Source organism: Podarcis pityusensis, assembly GCF_964106645.2.
Source record: "Podarcis pityusensis genome assembly, chromosome: 11".
Classification (NCBI taxonomy): domain Eukaryota; kingdom Metazoa; phylum Chordata; class Lepidosauria; order Squamata; family Lacertidae; genus Podarcis; species Podarcis pityusensis.
The window spans coordinates 36,039,213-36,057,077 of record NC_138036.1 but is presented as its reverse complement, the minus strand read 5'-3'; the positions used below and the strand labels follow the sequence as shown (position 1 = coordinate 36,057,077).

Genomic DNA, 17,865 nt, shown 5'->3' with positions numbered 1-17,865 from the left:
ACCTCAGAATCAGCTGCCTGAGTCACTCTCCTTACTCTATCTAGTGGTAGGGCTGGCCCTGTTTCCTATTCCGGATTATTCTCATAGAACGCCAGTAGGCTCACGCAGAAGTTTAATGGGACTCCCTCCCAGTTAAATGAAAGTAGGATTGCAACCTAAGGGAATTCCTCTTAACTGTCCCCCCACCCCCATTTCGTCAGCATCAGTCTCCAGAATCGCATTAAAACCAGGCAGCTTGGGAATACTGAGAGGTGTGTGCACCTTACCAGCAGCATGACCACTGTATCACTGTATTTATTTGTTTTTGAACAAAGACCCCACACCTTGGACCTCTTATATAAGGCACAAAGCCTTGGCGGGGCGGGAAAGAAACCCACCACCCGCAAACCCAAACTTTAGGTCTGCTTCAAGGAACAAGAACTCATGGATTGGCGTGGGAATCTGTGTTGGATGTTGCGCTTGGGTTGCCTTTGTAATTATTTTTTTCTAAATTCTTTTATTTTTGTTTAAATTCTCACTTCAATTTTAATTCTTGAAGAACAGCTTCGACAACATATATCGCACTCAATATAAGAAGCAAAGGGTTATATAAAAAATTATTAGTATAGAATCACAGGAAGCCTGGTTTGGAACCAGAAAGAAATACAAAACAGATATAGATACATACACACAGAACAATTCCTTGTTGTTTTTTTAATAATTATTTGGAAAATGTTATTTTTTCCCCTCCCCTAATTCTTGTTTGTTTCTTGTGGTGTTTTTTCCCCCTCCCCTCTCGCCTCCTTTATGCGCATACGATGTTTTAAATTTTACAAAAAAAGTGAAAATAAAGACTAATATCTTACAAAATGAAGAACAATGTTCGTGGAAAGTGTTTCGCCTTTGGGTCCCCCTCCCTCTTTCCCTCACCCCGTCCACCAGTTCAATTCGGCTCCAGGTTTTTGTTTGTTCTGTCTCTTAAACTGTGTGTTTTGTTTTGCTGTACAGACGATAGATCCACCTCAGTCCATCCATCATAAATCCAGGGAAATCCGTTCTAGTCTTCTTTTTTTAGGGGGGAGTTTTTGTTTTAATCTCTTCGGTCCTTTTTTAAAAATGGTTTTTGTTTAAAGTTTCCCATCTCAGTGTCAATGGTTTGTTCCACAAAATACTAGGTGTCCATTTCGCCTTCATCATCATCATCATCATCATCACCGCCTCTCTCAGCCGGGGTCTGATCCTAAGCGAGTCTTTCGTGCAGTGTCTGAGGGGTCTGCTCCTATCTCTCTCTCGGTCCTCCCCCCTTTCTTTCTGCCTCTCTCTCTCCTCGGATCCCCCCACCCGGCTGCGTGCGCCCCCAAGGTGGTGGTTGTCTGGGCCGGTCTCTGGCTGGGCTGGAGGCCTTCCTCCTCCTCCTCCTCCTCCTCCTCCTCCTCCTCTCAGGGTCTCTAAGCGGGGGAGCCCAGGAGGTGCTCTATGAACACTGGATGGACATGTAAGGCCAGTTGAAGCTGCTGCCGGAGAGCAGCATGTCTCGAATGAGCGTCTCGATGGGGGTTTTACCTACCAAGCGGACGAAGAAGAGCTGCTCGATGACCGACGACGAGACGGTGCGCAGCGAAGGCAGCCGGAGGAGCAGTTTGCCGAAGCGGCTGGGCTGGTTGGGGTACTGGCTCCGCACATATTCCTCCAGGGCGCACTGAGACTTCTCTTGCAGGCTCTCGATGTGCGCCGCGTCAGAGAGGCCACAGGCATCTGCCACGCAGCGCCGGGGGGGGGGGGACAAGGAGAAGAAGAGGAAGAAGAGGAAGAAGAAGAGACACGGTTAGCCAGGGAGGTACCAAGGCCCACAACTCTCCCCACTCCCCCCCCAAAAAGCGCAGCAGCAGCAATAACCAGGCAGCAGGAGCAGCAGCAACCCGGCCTCCGCGACCCCGGACGCCCCCTCCGCCCCCCTCTCTTTGTGCAGCTTCCTCCACCTTGCAAATAAATAATGGAAGACGCGGAAAGGCAGCCGGGAGGGGAGCCGGAGCCATCTTTCCCCAGCCAGCCAGCAACCTGCCCCCCCCCCCATCAGCCAGGAAAGGACGGAGGCCTCGGCTGCTGAATCCTATTGTTACATCCCATTGACATATACCATCTCCCAAGACAGACAGACACACAGATACAGCCAGCCGGGAGGGATTCCGTTTCTCCCAAGTACTTTCTCCCCCCCCCCCTCTCTCTCTCTCTCCTCCCTCCAACCTCCCCACCCCCATCCCGCCCAAGACAAGCACACGCAGCCTCGTCCTCAGCTAAAAGAAAAGGGCTTCGGGGTGCAAGAAACCGGGCCAGGAGCGCGCGTGCGAGAAAGCCAGGCGAGGATTTGGAGTCGCTCGCACGAAAGGCGGCCGCGCTTCCATTTCCGATCGTGGGGGGGGGGGGAGAGGGAGAAGGAGAAGGGGAGGCCCTGCTTTGTCTGGGGATCTCTCGGATCGAGTAATTGAAAATTGGTCACATCTCTGTAAGCTATATAATCATCGCCGGGAAGACGGCTCGGTCCGGGCTGCCTCTTCCAGCCCCGCCAAGCTGCCCCCCTCCCGCACCCCAACCCTGCGCGCTAAGCAGCCGTCTGTCTGCAGCTGCTCTCGCCCTCGCTCGCACGCACAAAGCTGCTGCGCCGGCTGCCTCGCTGCAGTTGCCGCTAAGGCTCGATCAAGCTCGCCAGAGAGCAAGGCAGGAGGCCCAGCTCTGGCGCCCAGGACCCCGAGATCCCGGGCATCTGGCACAGCCAGCAAAAGGCGCAGTAAGAGGAAGGACACCCAACTCCCTCGCCAGATATTTCTCCTTCTGTCTTAGAAGTCCTAGCAGAAAGTGTTAAGGACTATTCAGACCCCTTCTCCACTGCCTAAACGCACATACAGACACCACATAGTATTTTGGGGGAGGGACAGAGGAAGCCCCCCACCCACCGAGGCGGTGGGTTCTTTGAGCTCAAGCATCCGCAGGCCGCCTCCTCCTCCTCCCACCCCCGGCCTGTTTTTCTTATATTAATAATAAATATTTCAAAACACCCGGATCACAAGGCGGCCGTCAGCTAGCAGGACGGTTTAGCGCAGATCAAAGGCGGCCTCTGCTAATATAGAAATCTATATAAGAATTAATCGCAGAGTAATGGCCCCCAAAAGGAATTCACGAAATTGCCCATGTAAAATAAGGATGACCCTGCAAAGGCGCTCCAGATTTATTCCTCATAGCAATCCATTAAAAAGGGGAAACTGTGGCAAGTGGATTTCGTTGTTGTTGTTGCTGCTGTTGAACTTGCGGGGTGGGGTATCCCTCTCCCTAGTTTCCAAAAGTGGCTTTTAAAAAAAGCATGTCAAACATCTTCATCTCCAGGCCTCTGGCCTCCAGCGAAAACAGAGAGCAACCAAGCTGTAATTCTGGCTCTTCTGAGGAAAAGACCCCCATGACCCTAGCCACGGCCTAAGGAGCGCTTAGATCCGCAATTACCTACGCCTGACTGTTGTGCTAATTTCTACTTTTGCCTTAAATGCAGTGATCATTTGCAACATCTAACGGGTGGGCGAGGAGGGAGCCAGCTTGCAACCCACACACACCCAACAGCGGAGGACTGCCCTTCTTCGTGGTCCATAGCCGAGAGAGTCCCTGGCCTCCTCGGACGGGGATTGCTAGAGATCACCAGCTAACTTCTCCTTTGCTATTTGCCTTGTATTGCTACTCGTCCACTCACGCGAAAGGTTTCTACCCAACTTTTAAACACGGCAGGACTTCAGGGCCTGATTGCCTCTTCCTCACATTTATCTGGGAGGTCCCATTCCTTAGGGAGGGGGTGAAATATTTATCCCGTCTTTCACCTCCGGCGCAAAGACCACCACCGGATCTTTGAGAAAAGGCACAGACCAGATAGAACGGAGATTCTCCTGTCGTATTTCCAGTGCATCTTCTATCAGATAGCTTCTTCAGCCTGTCTCTCATTTTTTATTATAAAAAAAGAAAGAAAGGTCCTCTCAGGTATATATGAGAGGCACGCTTGGATTTTATTCCGCACCCCCTTACTCGAAACACCAGCCAGCTCAGAGGGACTCATCTCCCCCCTCTACATTTCAAACAAATAGCGCTAGGATCGGGGGATGCTTTCAATCTCCACCGCGAAGCAAGAGGATCTGAAAATTAATTAAACAATCTATGCTATCTGATCGATTAGCTGATTGAGTTAAGATGAAATAGACCAAAGAAGGGAAAGCGATGCATATTCACCTTCTGTGAATTACATCTCAGCAAGGATGAAGGGGGCGGGCTGGGACGGGAGAAGGGTGGGTTTGGGTGGAAATTGTGCGTGTCCCACTTTTTAAGATGATCATATTTCTTCCTGCAGTCATTATTTCTCAATATTTCTTCCTCCAGTCTATGGCGAAGAAATGATGTAAATAAATAATCATTACTGTTCAGCACACGCCAACCTGGGCCTTTGTAGTACAGGGAATGTATTTCATGTAACGCATCCAGGAGAGTTTAGTGCTCAGAAAATATAGACGTAATCAGCTCGCATATAACGAGAAATCAAAGTTCTTATGGCGCAGGAGATAGATTTATTGAGCTGATCTTATCTAACCTGGCCCCTCCGTGGAAGATTTTATATATCGAAGTGCGGGGTGGTGTCAGAATTAGAAAGGCAATTCTTTAATGGAGTTTGCATATCTCTCTGTGTGGGAAAACAGCAAATCAACCAGCGCTACTTTCAACACAATGCCCCTTCCTGGGACAGGCTCCAAACTTTTGTGGATGGAAAATAATATCCGGAACCCAAATGGGCAGGAGGTGGTGGAGGAAGAAGAAGAAGAGGCAAGCAAGAAACTAGAATAACTTCCAAGCCAGTGACCCCTGCTGATCTTAAACACCAGTGATCTGGAAGCATTTTACGTTTGGGATCAGGTTGTTGAGTTAAAGCCCCTGGGACCAGGTGGCTAAAAATGTCTTTTCCATCCATCAAAGTTTCCTTAAAAAGTTGGAGGACTGGGCGAAAGCCGGGCCATCAATTACCTTCTGGCTAGCAATCAAAACAAGATCAGGCCCAAGTGGAAATGGGTGTAGGGGGTAGAAGTGGCGGCGTTTGAGAGAGGAGGAGGAGGAGGAGGAGGAGGAGGAGAAAGACAGGACATAACTAGAGTGGGAATTCTGTGTCTCCGCCATTGGGGCTTCTACCCCATCCGAGTGCTAGAAAATGCTATTATTATTTCAGCTTATATTGGGATGTCGCCAATTTGCACTGCCTCGATTAAAAAAATAATGTTGCATTGTGTACCATCAAAATATATGGACACACATAAATATAGCAGATGCAGCTAGCACTAAGCCATCCTGGATTTGAGAAAAGAGGAAGAAAGCGCCTTTCGAGGGGGCGGAGGGGGGTCAAACCTTTTAGGCAAGGGCTTTTGGCGGTGAAGTCAATAAAGCAGGCCGCCTTCTTTCTTTAACGCTGCGGCCTAAAAGCTGCATTTTCCAAATGGCCGGGCTATTCCCGCCCAGTTTAGATCTAACCGCCCCCCCCAATGAATAAACGAGTTAATAAAAAAGCACGAGGGGCTGCGGGAGGACCCTCCAGTTAAATCACCCTGAAAAATGCCACCAGGGTCTCTTTTTGTCAGTTCTGAAAAACACGTTTCCGTCAGGCCAGGCTCCTGAAGATAAAACGCACCCCAACGTCTCTGCGGCTGTTCAGTAAATCTCCCCCACTTGTTTTAAGACCTGTACTTGATTCTCTGCGAAAAAAGAGCCCGGCCTTTTCCCACCCTCGCTCTGGCCTGCATTTGCAGCCTGAAGAACAAGGGGGGGCAGTCACAGTCCATGTCTACCAGCACCACGCATACCAATGAGATCCCCCTGTCTAAATAAATAATCCGATGTTCAAATCGATATTAATACTACATTTGCTACATTACAATATTGTGCAAATTTAAGAGTCATTTGACTACAATGTAAATACTATTTCTCGTGCATGAAAGGCAACAAATATTGATGGGTTTCTCCCCTCCAGCCAGACCCTCGGAAACAGCTTTGTTTTCCAAAAAGCTTTGTATATCTTTTCGGGCCAGTTTGAAACGGGGTTAGGGGGGGTGGCGGATTTAATGGTATAAGAACCTGAAGGATATATATATATATCCATATATATATATGAGAAAAGTTTTGCAAAAAGTGCTCGGTGAACAGACTAGCGCCGCACCCCTCCACCCTCGCAAACACAACGCTCCCCCCCGTCCCAAACGGCTCCGCCAAGTTCCCCCTTGTCTTTGTTCCTTATTCCTTGCAGGTTGATGTGTATATATGTCTCTCCCACAGGTTACAATAATAAAGGATGTCTTGTATTCTTATAGGCTCCAACCGGAGCACTTCAAAGGCGACGTTAATGCACTCTCCTGCAAAGTTAATTTGAACCATCTATCATAAGCAAAATTGCTAACATGCACGTTACCCCCGCCTACCCTTAATTTGATATTTTTGCAGGCAATCTGTTACATTTCCCAGTGTTTGCGTGGTTTTGCATTGTTTAAAAAAAAGAAGAAAAAGAAGGGAGGGAGGAAATGCATCTGCAGGTTGGTACTCTAAAGCCTGAGGCTGGGTCTTATTTCCTTTATTTTGAAGGAGGGAAGTAAGTCCTTTTCTGGCGCTCGAATCCATTTTTACGAGCGTCACTAACCACAGCAACTGCAAATATGAATGGCTTCCGATAAGGGTGGGGGTGGGGGGATCAGGCAGCAATAAAGCAGTATTATTTATGATTTATTTGTGCTCCTGCCTGCCTTATTGGAAGAAGATCTGGCGAGAAGCCCTTTCAGCGAGGCCTAACCACTCTCTCTTCCCTTCCACAAACAAATAAACACACAAACGCACGAGGAAAGGGTGGGGGGAATTTATGCTCCTACCGCACCCCCCTCTCCCCCACCTGAGGCCGAATACCACCTTCTACAATGAACACAACGCTACACCTTCGAGTTAGTCGATTTCACCCAAGGCCTACTGGAAGCTGCCAAAGCCACCCGCCTGCCTAAGGGGAACAATCCAACGAATGCTTAAGACGACTGGGAGCGCAGGAGGAAGCTGCAGCCGTGCTGCGGGGAGGGCAGGGATTCGTTTTCCCAACGCAAAGTGAATTTGGATGAGGCTCTGGTGCGTCTACTGCACAAACCTTCTGCAGCAGGCTGGCAGGTTTGGCCTCAGCAGGCCCTGCGCGCCTTTCCTTGCTCCAGACTATCCCGGGGGACTATCCCCAAACCAGGAGGCCGATCTGCTTGGAGAGGAAGGTGCCTGGGCTTGCCTAGCCATGCTCCCCTGGTGTTGCTGCTCACCCCCCCTAACACGCCCCCCCGTTCCCTCCCGCCACTCCACTGACCTGACGTGAAGAGGACGATGGCTTTGAGGCAGCTGTACTCGGCCGAGTCTACGTGCAGGGCCTTGAGCTTCTCCACTTGCTCCTGGAAGATGCGGATGTGGTCCATGAAGGCCACCACGCGGTCTGCGGACATGGGCGAGGCGTGGAGGCCTGCGGCGGCCAAGAGGGGCGCCACGTGCAGGGGCATGGAGCACTGGGCCGCGTTGAGGACGAAGAGCTCGCTCCAGGTGAGGCGCAGCAGGGCCACCTGGTCGGTGATCTGCAGGTCCGGGAAGAAGGGGATGTTGCGGGCCCACTCGACGGCGCTGAAGAGCAGCCGCGCCGCCAGCTCGCAGATGTTCTCGATGCCCATGATGTTGTTGGGCTGCATGCACTGGCTGCCGTAGCGGGACGTCGGGTAAGGCTCGGCGCGCAGCAGCAGTGAGATGTAGCCCGACAGGTAGCAGTGGCCGTTCAGCGGGTCGCCGTTGGTCAGCGCGTACTGGCCCGGGTTCGGCTGGCTCGGAGGCATCCTTCCTCGCTGAACCGCTGACGAAAAGAGGGAGAGAGAGAGAAAAGGAGAGGAAATGTGCATCCAGCAGCCTTGGCGAAACCCAGCCCGCTAGCCGCCGCCGCGCAACAAAGCGGAGCCTTCTTCCCACAGCAACGCGCGCACACAGGCGCACAGACACACACACAGGCGTCGGCTCTTTCTCTCACACAGACACGCACAAATCCGGCCGGGAGGGTGGCAAACACGCACAATGCAAGCCTGTCCCCCCCCACCTCAGCTTGCATTGTTGTGCAAATGGGGACATGTATACTGCCTTACAAGACTGCCATTCTCTTTGTAGTAATAGTAATAATAAGAGGAATGATGAAAATAGTGATGATGATGATGATGATGATGATGAGGCAGTCCCTGAAAGAACTCTCCAAAGTCAGGGCCCACCTCCAAGTTGCTCCCTCCTAGCCTTGCCTGATAGCCAGGTAGCCATCCTTGGTCACCTCTCGGCCGATTTAGCGCTCCGAGGATTGGGAATCCGGAAAGGCCATCCCGCGCAGGCTCCCCGCTTTATTTGCCAGTCCGGAGTCCCACTCAGCAAATAGGCTTGCAAAAGTGCTTGGAGTGGGGGTGGGGTGGGGTGAGGTGAGGTGAGGGGTGGGAGAGCTACCCCCTAAAGCGCCTTCTCCCTAAACAGTTCCCAGGTTCAGCTGAGGAAGCTTCTCTCCTGTTTGCAGCAGAGTTCTTTCTCCCTGGCTGGAGGAGGACGGGGGGAGGGGGGGGGAGGAAAGGTTTGACTGCTGTTGTTGTTATTAAAAAGGAGGTCAAAATGAAGATTTCGATTTACGGAAGCCGAACATGAGTGTGGGGAGAAGGGCGAATAATTCTCTGCGTGGTTGCAGATGCATGAAAATGAAAATTAAAGGAGGGTGGGAAATATATGCCCACGATCTGGCCAGTGAAAACACACGTTTGCAACTGTGCAAAAAGAGACGCGCCGGGCACACAAACTCACGGAATTCATTAACCACCCGAGCCCCAAACGCCAGCATGCTTGGAGTTTCCGAAGCTGAGCAAAGTTTGTGTGTGTGTGCGCGTGTGTGTCCGGGTCTGCTTAATCTGGGTCAGCAATTCACACTCCTGGCATGTAAACAAAGGTAACTTAGAGCAAAGAGAGGACAACTGAGAGTTATTTCTTAGGCGCAGAAAATTAATATTTTCTGTTTCACAGGAAGAGTTATTTTCTTCAGGGTTTCCTGTTGTTAATCATACTTTTGATGGGGAAAAAAATTCTAATATTCCCATCGAGCTGTCAGAATCCCCCTTTCCTCCCTCCTCCCTCTGCAAATTATACTTCCAAACCTGGCAGTTCTGTGTTTCAATTAAATGCAAACACAGTTCAAAGGCTGTGAGAGGGCTGTTAGCTGCTATACATATATATCCCTGTGCTCCCCCTCGCTCTCGATATATACATTTTTCCCCGAGACCCCTATCCTGACAACAGCTCTCCGAAACTCCTAAATGAAGTCATCAGTGGCCCGTTTTAAAAGGATTTCCATTCTTTCCTTGTGGCACCCGGGAGAGATGTGCTTTATTTTTTATTTTTTCTATTATTTTCAAGCCATTTCCATTGCCGAAAGTGTTTGGCTCATTTGACTCCTAAGGACCTCTTTAAATAGGGTCACGAGGCTGAATTTTCAGCATCAAACAGCTAAATAGTGTGTGTGTGTATATATCTATACAAGTATGTGTGTGGAGACCAAAAACACCGCCGCAGTAAATCGCTCTTACTATATATACACAAGCACACACGTACACCCTCCCCACATACAAATACATATAATAACTATTCCTTTCATTCATATAAATATAGATCTCTCTCTCGGAATTAACACACACACACAAACACACAGAAAGAAAGTACCATCATAACACTGGAGGTATTCCTTTTCAAATAAGCACCACATTCCAAAGGCAAGCTATGCTTAAAAATAATAAGACTAATAAGAACCAGTATTATTGGGATGCAGTATAAAGCGACGATGGCGTCTGATGGAGAAATAAAACAAGCAGCATGCACACGGGGTGGGAAATGACAGAACTGTAAAAGCAGTGATCGTTCACAAACTTCCTTTGAAAGCACGAGGGAGTCCAAACAAGGCCGGATTTGGCTAGGTGGGATCGCCTAGCAGAGAGCGAAGGTGCAAGGAAGCAGCCACACAAACAGAGCAATTTAAACACCATTGGCCCTCCAATTTGTTTTTAAAAATATATATTATTATGATTTTAAAACAAACAAACAAACTTACACACAACACACGTCTCTTTCAGCTTTGAGGCCAGGGTTGTGGTGGGGGAAGGATCTAACGTGAACTGTTGTGCTTTCTCTCCCCCCCCCCATCTTTCTAATGGGGCGAAATAATGAAGAGAGGAAAGGGAGACTGAAAGAAGGGTCTCTCTCTCCCTCTCTCTGTCTGCCCCCACCAGCTCCAAGCCAAGAAAGGAGAGAGCCCCCAACCCAGGAATAGACACCATTCAATGTAAGAGTAAGAGTAATAGCAACATTACGCATCTCTAAAGGAAGCAAGTGTAGTGGTTGCGAAAGTGTGTCTGTTTGTCTGGTGGGGAGGGGGATGCTCGGAGGAGAGGGAGGGGGTACCAGCCTTCTCTCCCTCCTCCTCCTCCTCCCAACCTGCCCTGGACACACACACAAACAATCCGGATCCGAATAGGGAAGAAATAATATTCACCTTCCCGCCTCATGCCCACTTTGAGGCACTTCTTGAGGCGGCAGTACTGGCACTGGTTGCGGTGGTGCTGGTCGATGGGACAGTTCCGGTTGGCCCGGCAAGTGTACGTTAAGTTCCTGCGGACGCTTCGCTTGAAGAAACTTTTGCAGCCCTCGCAGGTGAACTGCCCATAGTGCTTGCCGCTGGACTTGTCGCCGCAAACCACGCACTCGATGTGCTGCTGCTGCTGCTGGCTCTGGCCCGATCCCTGCTGCTGCTGCCCCTTGTCGCCCGGCGTGGACGGCGCGCCCGGCTGGCTGGGCGTCTGCGGCGTGTGGGGGGCCGCCGAGGCCCCTTGCTGCGGGTCCCGGCCCGGCTGAGCTGCTCCGGTGGGGCCGCCCCCGGCCACGTCCTCTTGCGCATCTCGCCAGCTGCTAACTACCATTGCCATATCTCGGGCCCACGGAGGAAAAAAAAGAGGGGGGGTGCCTGGTGGTGATGGTGGGCTGCCGGAGAAGAGGCCGGGAGAGGAGGAGGGGTGGGGGGTCGGGTGGGTAAGGGGGTGGGGTAGGGTAAGGGGGGAAAGAAGGGCGGCTGCCTGGGTTTGTCGCGGGGGGGGGGGCAGAGGCGAGGGATCGGGGCTCCTCCCGCCTCTCCGCGGCTGTTGCTGCTGTGGCTGCCGCCGCCGCCTCTCCGCTGCTCCCGCTGCCGATCTTTTTCTGCTTCTTTCTGCTGCCCTGCCCCCTCCTTCCTTCCTTCCCTCCTTCCTTCCTTCCTTCTTCCCTTCCTCTCTCTCTCTCTTTCCCTCTCTCTAATGTGGAGTGGCTTCTTTTTCTTTTCTTTTCTTTTGGCAAGGGGGGAGACAATGGAATTCCAAAGGGACTAGCAGGATGGTGTCCCCCGCTCTTCTTCTTCTCTTCCTCCTCCTCCTCCTCCTGCTTCTTCTCTCAGTCCCTTCCCTCCCTCCCCCCCAGAAACGTGTCCCTTTTCAAGTTGCAAAAGCAGCCAGGGCGAAGCGGGCTGTCGGGAGAGGCATTCAGGAGGGTGACCCTGGGGAGGAGAGGGAAGAGAGGGCGACGGGGGGAAGAAGCAGGAGGAGGAGGAGAAGGAGGAGGAAAGGGAGGAAGAGGAGGCGACCGGCTCGCCGGACACCCTGCCTGGCCAGCCAGCCCCGCACCGTCCGCGGCGGGCTAGCGGCGCGCCCGCCCGGCCGGTCGACTCGAAAGAGGCAGCGGCAGCAAGGAAGGAGCCCGGAGCCGCGCGATGCTGCTGCTGCTGCCGCCGCCGAAGCTGCTGCTGCCGCCGCCGCCGCTGCTGCTGGTGAAGAAGCTGGTCTCTCTGCCGGGGCTGCGGCCGCCTCCGTCGCCGCCACTGCTCGCCGCCGAAGCCGCTGGGGCCCGGCCGGGAGAGCCGCCGCTGGATCGCGCCCGTCGGCGCGCAGGGAGGCCGGCAAAGGCGCACGGGGAGCCGAGGCGCGGCTGCCGCTCAGGGCGCGCGGGTGTCCGGGGGCCAAGTCCGAGGCAGCGCGTCAGCCATGCAGGAAAGGCGCTTCGGGAAGCTCCGCCGACCAGCCCGAGGGCGACGACGCCGAGGAGGACGCGAGAGGAGACTGGACGAGACACTTTGGGGGTCTCTCGCCGCCGACGCCGCCGTTGTTCTGGGCTCCGGCCGCCGCCGCTGCTTTGCCGCCGGGCTCCCTCTCTCTTTAGCTGTGTCTCTCTTTCTCCGTGCGCGCCGCTTTCTCTCTTTCTCTCTGCCTCTCTCCCTCGTCAATTTCGCTGGGGAAGATACAAAGGAGAAACCCCAGCAGCGCCCTCGACTTCGCCCAGGCGCAGCAGACCGAGGATCCCCAGCCAAGTGGCGGAGCGAAAGGCGATCATGGAGAGAGCAGAAGCGGAGCGAATGTCAGCCGCGCGCCGAGGGGAGGGGAAAAGCCGAAAGGCGAGCGAGAGATCCAAAGTAGGTCGAATAAATAAAAGCCCCTTCTCCTGCTTCTCCGGCTTGCTCTCCTCCTGGCGCCTTCCTCGCTCGCTCGCGCGGCAGCTCCTTCTCTCCTCGCCTTCTTTCTTCTTCCGTGCTGCTGACAATAATCACTGGAGATCGCCCAAGAGGAAGGGGAAGGAAAGGAGGAAAAAAAACACACCTTCTTATTTTTCTTCTTCTTTTTTTCTTTTCTTTTCAAAGTAAATTTCGGAGGAGAAAAAGAAAAAGAAAACAAACCTCCGCAACCAAGAACAAAACCCTCCCCCAAAATAACAATAAAAAAGTGTTTAAAAATTGAAGATATGAAGATGTTCAAAAGGCGCCCCTCTCTCTTTCTTTTTCTTTCTTTCTTTCTTTTTGCTCTTTTTCTTTTGCGGTCTTTCCCCTTTCTTTTAAGTTTTCCCTCTCTCTGGTCTCATGAAGGAAGGAAGCGAGAGGCACCAGGAAAAGGAGAAAAGGAGTGGAGAGAGAAGGAGATAAAGAGAAAAAAAAACCAGCCTTCAACTAATAGAATATGCAAGAAAGGAGAGAGAGAGAGAGAGAGGGAGAGAGAGAGAGGGAGAGAGAGAGAGAGAGAACCAAAAAATGAATGCGTTTAAACGGGAAGACTAGCAGAGCAATGTTTCCGAAAGGGGGATCTGCGCGAATGTCTGTATATAGTGAACTTTGACACTACTATTGAAACTGACACGTTTCTATGGAGATCGCTGCCTTATATGGAGCTCATGTCAAGGAGCCAAGAGAGGGGCTGCTGGCAACTGATAATCAAAGGCGACTGACTGGTCAGAGCCCTGAATTGGGGGGAGAGAAAATGGGAGGCTAAGGTTAGCCAAGCCTCCTTCACTCCATTGGCTGAGATCTCCTCTCTCTCTCTCTCTCTCTCTCGCTCCCCCCCTCCGCCTTTATTCTTTGCTACCTACTGACTGAGATGGGAAGGAGGGAGGGGGGAGGAAAGGAGAGGGAAGGGAGGGAGAGAGAGAGAGAGAGAGAGAGAGAGAGAGAAAGGGAGGGGGATTCTTCTGACAAGCACAATTTACATTGAGATCGCCCTGCTCTGCTATTTACTTTGAGACCTGATTAGTATGGGTCGTCTATGGTCACACACACAGACACACACGCACGACAAAAGAAAGGGGGGCGGGCGGGGAAGAGATGCATTGCGATAGGGGGAAAGGGGAATTTAAAGGAAATTATTTTGGCTCATTCTGAAAAGTTTTTTTTTTTTAAATGATCAGATTTCTCTTTGGGATATTTCGCCCCCCCCTCCGGTCTTCCTTCCTTCCAAAAATAACCCTATTAGGAATTACGATACTTGGACTGGATTCTATTGTTTAATGACTGCAAGGAGATGGCTAAGGAGAGTCCATAAGGACTGTGAGTATTTTAAAAATACATTTATGGTCCCATATGTTCCAGTTCATCAGCAGCCCCCTGTCTCCCCCTCCCACCTCGCTGCCTGTTCCCCCTCACTTTAAATATTCTCCAGGATTTAGTAATTTTTTTTAGAATGGATTTCATTCCCGTCGCAATACGACCGGTCAGAAATCGACAACCCCATTTCACATGGAGGTTGCACTCCAACTCCCATTATTTTTATTTATTGTTTACTATTAATATATAGATACATATATTAAATTAACTTGTCCGTCCTCCTTGTGTTTTGCTTTCGCGAATGTTTTTAAACAGCCTCAGTAATGATTAATGGATAACGTAAGTAAGTGATCGGTTTTGCCGTCTTTATGAAAGGATCAATGCCTGTAAAGGAAAGTTCAAGTGAGAGAGAGAGAGAGAGAGAGAGAGAGAGAGAGAGAATGTGAGTTTGGAGAAGTGTATTCTGGGAACCGGGTAGTTGGGGGGGGGGGCGCGACGACGACACAAATTCCCCTTCGCCAGTCCTAGAAGAATCGCTGGTTCGTGCTGCCATCTAGCGGACAGGAAGTAAGCGGTGAAACTACAGTTTGTTTAGCTCCCCCCTTCCTTGTGTAGTTAAAAAATAAATAAAAAGCTTGAGCCTCCGATGAAGGAGCAGAAAGGGACGCGAGAATATCTGAATGGCTCTTTCCCTTAATATTTGTCCCCTGCCTGCATGTTTCTATGGGGAGTAATCCTTCCCATTGGAATATTTCTCCATTAGCTTCTAGATCTTCTGCCCCTCCTGACTTCTCCTTATTTTCCTTGTTTTCTCAACTTCCATCAAAGTTTCCACACCGGCAGAGAGCCGGGGTTGGCGGGCGGGCAGGGGCTATTCCAAAACAGCGCAGCGCACTAGAGCCTAGGGCGAGAAAGAGAGCGTTGTGTGCGTCCCTTCTCAGGTTGTAAAAATATTAGGCACCAGTTAGAGAGGAGAGTCCCGCACCCGAAGACACGGTTTGCGATTTGGTGGTGAAATAATGAAGGGTGGTTTTCTCCCTCCCTCCCCCCACCCTCCGCATCAGTTTTTCCTGCCAAGCCGTCCCTATTGTAGATTGCATTGATAAAAAGGATGTTATTGACTATGCAACAGTGGGCTCTCTCTCGCCTGCCTCCTCGCCTCTCTTTTCTTTCCCAATAAACTCTCGGTCCTGTCTTCTGGTGGTCACTGAAAAGGTGAAACGAATAAGATTAAATCACACACACACACACACACACACACACACACACACACACACACACCCCAGCTCTGTATGTATATCATCTAAGGTTTTACTCTCCGGACTATGGAGAGACAGGGAGGGAGAGAGGGGGAAAAAAGAGGCAGAGCAAAAGAGAGAGAGAGAGAGAGAGAAGAGGGAGGGAGAAGGGGAGAGAGAAAGAAAGCCCGGGAGAAGGTGCACAGAGAAGCACCAGCTTCTTGACAAGGTTTCGTCGGAGTCCGGATCGCTTCCACCAGCAACTAGCAGAACCTCCGCTGGCCAAGGCAAGTAGCTTTTGCTTTCTGTAACTTGTGTTTCTGGTGGGTTTTTAGACGCTGTGAAGCAGCATCCGGCAGCAGGGAGTTGGGATCTCTCATCCCCACCCCATCCTCTTCTGATAGAGTTCCACTTGGGCAATGTAACTTTTTTAATAAAAAAAAACACAAACCACCCCCCACCTACGCTCCTTCTCCGCTTTCCTCAACCATCTCGCCTGCTTTGTCGGAGACCCTGAAAAGGCACCCAGTTCAGGCCTGGCTGGGATTTCCCCGCCAGATTTCATCTGAAGGAGAGGCGGCAGGGATGGGGGCGGGGGGGGGGGGCGGAGAAGAGGGAGAGAGAGAGATGTAAGAAGTTAGGAAGCAGAAGCAGAGGTAGCAAAAATTAATAATTTTTGTTTGAACAATGTTGTGGAACCCCCCATCCCCAGTCCTTAAGATCATGGGACCAGCTGCCTCCGGGAACAACCTCAGATGGGAATGAGCAGGGATCGACTTGTCCAGATCCAGAGCTGAATCCCATAGTCCTCCTATTGCCTAGGTAGGCTTAAGGAAGAGGTGAACAGATCCATTCAGTGGGGCTGAGTGTTTATGCCAGGACTTTTCATCCCCTAAAGAGGGATTGCAGACGAGTGTCAGCGTGCTAATGCTGTTGTCTTTCACCTGCTCTGTTTGTTATTTGATCACCTAATGAAAAGATCGATGGCAGCCTGTTTATCTAGGGTGGTGGTGGGGAGTGTCAACAGATTAAAGGGACAACAGGGAGATCCATCGAACGAGAGAGAGGGGAAGACAGAAAGACCTTTATGACAAGGAAAGGCCCATTAAAAATAATTACAAAACCCACCCTTAATTCCGATTATGTTCTGTCTCCCCCACTCCAAGATTGCCTTTGCTGTCCCTAAGGATACCACATTTCTCTTAGAATAGGTATAAAACAGAACCCACTCAATCTCTGCTTTTATTCAGCGAAAATAGAGCGAAGCCTAGCCAATTTTATGAGTCCTTCAGGAAATCCCATCTTTTAGGGATCTGGCTGGGTCTTTGAATGGGAAATGGATAAGAATTCAGGCCGCGAGAAATGAATGGATCCTTCATTGGAAGCGGGGATCCTTAACCTCTCCAAAAGAAGCTGGCTCAAATATAGAAATCCTTTGTCAATTTCTCCCTCCCTCTCAAACGCTCACTTTCCTCTCTCTCCGAGAGCAAAAGGAAATAAAGAAAAGTAATGTGGCCACAATGTAATTAATTGGGAAAATCCGGCTTTCCCCGCCAGCTTCTTGCGGTGCCTAAAGTATGCCCCGAAAAATAGAAGCGAGCTCTAACTTCCTCAAGACTGCCAACCCCAATGTTGCCCTAACCATATTTACATGGAAATCGCATAGGTTTTCCGCGTCTCTTGTCTGTGTTTAGAATCCCATCTTGGGCCGCAATGGGCAAATTGGTTAAGCAGAGGGGAGTTGCTAAACCGGTTGAACTTCAAATATCAGGACAGCCGAATGGCATTTTCAGATGCAAACCAGCGAGGGTGTGTGTGAAGAATTTAAAATAAGGCGCATCCATGGTGTTCAATAGGCGTGCGAACTGGGATGGTGGTAGATTAAAGCAGATCAGTTATGTTCAACGAGGTTGTAATATTCTGGAAGTAATGCACGGGCTCCGCTTAAGGGGTTTTGTTTTTTCCTGCGTGGGGCCAATCAGGATTCCTCTTTCGATGTTTCAGCCAAGGCTTTGTAATCTGATAAGGTCATTTTATGGGAGAACAGAGATGCAGACAGGCTGAGTTTAAGACCACGAGCCACAGCACACTTACATAGAAGTAACCTCTGTTCATTTGAAATGGTGGGACTTACAGTCACTTTGTGGGTTCAGAAAAGAAATGCTGTCCTCTCTGGGGTTGTTTTCGGAGACACCCATCTTCACTGGACCAGAGGAAAACGTTGTGTCTGTCAGAACTTTTCCTGGAACCAGGAGGGGGGGCATTTAAAAAACGAAACCTCCTCCCTCCGTAAAACACCCAAACCAAATATGGGCTGAAGAGAAGGTAATAGCAAAGCCTAGCTGGGGGATGGAAATGATCTGTATCCAGAAATATTTATCCGCTTGCAGTAACCTTTGCTTTTTTTAATTCAAAGGCCCGATTCCTTTGCAAAAATCAAGTGTATGGCGTATGTGTGGTTTTTCAATGCAGCACTGTATAATACATATTGACTGTGTGTTTGTGCCTGGCTGTGTATTCGAGAATCCTTATAGGGGAAAATAGCACAGGAGGGATCTTCACTCTCTCTCCCAAGTGGAGAGAAAAAAAATCTGTTACATTCTTTTAGCAACTTTGAGCAACTCACTCCCCGTTCTGGTAAGAGATCCAGCTGCATTTCGTTAGGACATGACATTTGGGAAGTGCTTTTTA

At 50.6% G+C, this 17,865-nt stretch overlaps 2 protein-coding genes across 13 annotated transcripts in view; one reads left to right on the top strand and one right to left on the bottom strand.

Annotated features, from left to right (window-relative positions):
* Window positions 1–940: 940 nt before the first annotated feature.
* On the bottom strand, window positions 941–11,101 carry NR2F1 (nuclear receptor subfamily 2 group F member 1). Of its 2 annotated transcripts, none has more exons than XM_080972961.1 (3): window positions 10,604–11,101; window positions 7,370–7,897; window positions 941–1,734 (listed from the first exon to the last, which is right to left on the bottom strand). In XM_080972961.1, exons 1-3 carry the CDS (start codon window positions 11,031–11,033, stop codon window positions 1,454–1,456), a joined length of 1,239 nt encoding a protein of 412 aa, XP_080829087.1. In that variant the 5' UTR covers window positions 11,034–11,101; the 3' UTR covers window positions 941–1,453. The 2 variants fall into 2 exon arrangements, with proteins under 2 accessions (XP_080829087.1, XP_080829088.1); XM_080972962.1 differs by lacking the exon at window positions 10,604–11,101 and adding an exon at window positions 8,301–8,361.
* Window positions 11,102–11,467: 366 nt separating this feature from the next.
* Window positions 11,468–17,865, top strand: part of LOC308458223 (uncharacterized protein) — an 86,353-nt gene continuing 79,955 nt past the window's right edge. For all 11 annotated transcript variants that reach the window (XM_080973099.1, XM_080973107.1, XM_080973105.1 and 8 more), the window contains exon 1: window positions 11,468–15,461. In XM_080973099.1, the coding sequence (XP_080829225.1) occupies window positions 11,846–12,769 (924 nt within the window). In that variant the 5' untranslated portion in view covers window positions 11,468–11,845 and the 3' untranslated portion in view covers window positions 12,770–15,461. The remainder of the gene's footprint in view (window positions 15,462–17,865) is intronic.

Excerpts from the sequence above, each read along its gene's own strand:
- NR2F1 (XM_080972961.1), bottom strand. The coding sequence starts at position 11,033 with ATGGCAATGGTAGTTAGCAGCTGGCGAGATGCGCAAGAGGACGTGGCC. Across the intron at positions 7,898-10,603 it reads AGTGGGCATGAGGCGGGAAG|CGGTTCAGCGAGGAAGGATG; the intron begins GTGAATATTATT and ends TCTTTTCGTCAG. Across the intron at positions 1,735-7,369 it reads CATCGTCCTCTTCACGTCAG|ATGCCTGTGGCCTCTCTGAC; the intron begins GTCAGTGGAGTG and ends GCTGCGTGGCAG.